The sequence below is a fragment of the Anopheles aquasalis genome, chromosome 3 (assembly GCF_943734665.1).
Source record: "Anopheles aquasalis chromosome 3, idAnoAquaMG_Q_19, whole genome shotgun sequence".
NCBI classification, from domain to species: Eukaryota; Metazoa; Arthropoda; class Insecta; order Diptera; family Culicidae; genus Anopheles; species Anopheles aquasalis.
In genome coordinates this window covers 5562501-5565000 of record NC_064878.1, presented here as the reverse complement: position 1 = coordinate 5565000, position 2500 = coordinate 5562501, and the positions used below count along the sequence as shown (strand labels likewise).

At 44.1% G+C, this 2500-nt stretch overlaps 1 protein-coding gene across 1 annotated transcript in view; it reads left to right on the top strand.

The window, feature by feature from the left end:
• Positions 1-2500, top strand: part of LOC126577449 (protein sax-3-like) — a 26078-nt gene that overhangs the window by 15261 nt on the left and 8317 nt on the right. The window contains exon 4 of the mRNA XM_050239080.1: positions 1589-2500. This exon is cut by the window's right edge and continues 925 nt beyond it. Coding sequence (XP_050095037.1) covers positions 1589-2500 — 912 coding nt within the window. The remainder of the gene's footprint in view (positions 1-1588) is intronic.

Genomic DNA, 2500 nt, shown 5'->3' with positions numbered 1-2500 from the left:
GCCGGGAAAAAAACATGATTGTTGATCATGTTACTGGGACAGCCCGGTTGCGAGCGCACACGAAGGTCACGTACTAAATTGGGAGTGGATTAAAAACACGTTACAAGTAATTACGATACGATACCACCACGCTCGCGCACACAGCACAGCACAGTGGCGCTGTGTGGCGTAACTTATTGATTAAATTAAATTTGTGTTTCCCGCTTTTCTGGCTCGTTAAAAAGATATTCAATATCGATCCGTGACCCCTGGGTTGGGAATGACACGGTTGTGCGCTGAAGTGATAACGGCGGTTTGTTAGCATAAATTGCAGCATAACGATCAGAGAGTGCAGGTCGGAAGGGGAGTTTTGGAAGTGTTTTTTTACATGGTAATCGATTAGGAGGTTTTTGGGGAACATTCTCTAGAACGCTTGGTATGAAATATAAGTGATCGTTTGCCTTTTTTGAATGAAAATTAATCTTTCTATTTTAATAGAACACTGGAACGCTTCAAATAATATTTTTTAGTCTGGTCTAGGATGGTTTAAAATGATTAAATGGTTATCAAAAATTGAAAGAGAAATCTTGAAATACATGAATTTGAAAAAAAATAGTGGAGCATTCCATCACTCTTTAGGGGGGGACTTCGGTATTTATTTTTTTTGTGACACAAATTTTTAAACATTTTTCTCTGAAAGTTAATCCTTTCAAGAGTATTGTGTCAAAATTTTGGATCAATCGAGGAAAAACTGACAAAGATACAGATTTTTGAAAATCCGCGTTTCATACAAGGCTCCATGCAGCCCGCTACTTTGAAGCGCGTTTCCCAAAACCAACGTTTTCAAAGTCGGTGTCCATCGTACCGTAGAAACTACTGGGCCGATCGATTTGAAATTTTTAACACATAATCTTTGCACTTTTTTCCTGATAGCCCCGTCGAGATATCTTTAAAATTGTTGATACTTATTTTTAAACAAATCTTTAAATCTGTGTTTTTATAGCAGAATAGCAAAAAGCATCACTTTTTCAACTTCAAAAATCTGCCAAAAATCGTAAAAAAGGGAAAATTAACAAAAACTCTCCGGGGCTACCTAGATAAACTTATAATCTTTTAAACTAGTATCGATTTGCATTTTTTTAATGACCCATCATGCATCTACGAAAGGCATCGGAAAAAGTATCTTTGCGACGACATGTCTACCAAAATTTGATGCCATGGATTAATTTTTCAATTAATATTGCTCAAAACAAAACCAAATATTCTTCAAAAGTTGTAGATTATCATGCATTCACTTGAAAAAATAAGGTTGAATGGTTACGTCACAAAAAATCGTTAAAAACGGGCCTTTTTTGCCCCGAAAATACCGAAGTGCCCCCTAAATGGAACATTTATTCAGACACTAATAGAACACTCATAAGAGAATTTAAAAGTGGTGTTTGCAAGTTGTTGGCAAATTTCTAAACAAAAGTTTGTGGAACTCCTTCAACTTCTTGTACTAGTCAACACATTTATTAAACTATACGATTGGTTTGTTGCCTTAACTTCTATGATCGCTCATTTATGATATGATCTTGCTCCTCTTTTCTCTCCTCCCCCCTCCACCCAGAGTGACCCAGAACAAGCGGGAACAGGATGCCGGTGTGTATCACTGTGAGGCCCGCAACTCGGCCGGTGTCGCCATCAGCGAGAACGCAACGCTTCAGATCGCGATCCTGCGGGATGATTTCCGTCTTGTGCCGAAAGATACGGTCGCCCTGGTTGGTGGTCCGGTGATCCTCAACTGTACACCACCCCGTGGCATTCCGGAACCATCGGTACTGTGGATTAAGGATGGCAAGATACTGGACATCAACGGGAAACACCATTCGCTGGTCGATTCCGGCAGTTTGCTCATCTCGGAGATACAACCGAGTGATTCGGGACGGTACGAATGTTCGGCACAGAGTATGGCCGGTACGAAGACAACTCCGCCGGCCTACCTGAAGGTGCTGGCACCACCAACCATCGTCAAGAGTCCACACGATACGGAGGTGCTGGAGGGTGAAGGGTTCGATCTGCCCTGTGGACTGACCGGTGATCCGAAACCGATCGTTACGTGGCGCAAAGAGAGTGGCCGGTTGCCCGAGGGTCGTTCGCGTAAACTGCTCGACAATACGCTCCGGATCGAGGATGCCCGGCAGGAGGACGAGGGCAAATACTTCTGTGAGGGTCACAACGAAGGTGGCAATGTGACGATCTCGGTGTATCTGTATGTGTACGAGGCACCCACGTTTATGGAGGCACCGGTGGATGTGGTCATACGGGAGGGTGAATCCATTACCTTGCCCTGCCGAGCGAAAGGACGGCCCGGGGTGCGCATTTTCTGGGATCGAATCGATCGAAAGCATGTCGATAATAGTGAGCGTGAGGGAGCACAAGACGCAGGCCTGCACGGTGGTGCCATTGGTGAAGAGCATCACGATGGAGGTGGATCGCCAGGATCGCTGGATGGGAGTCACAGTCGACGGAGGCGATTCGC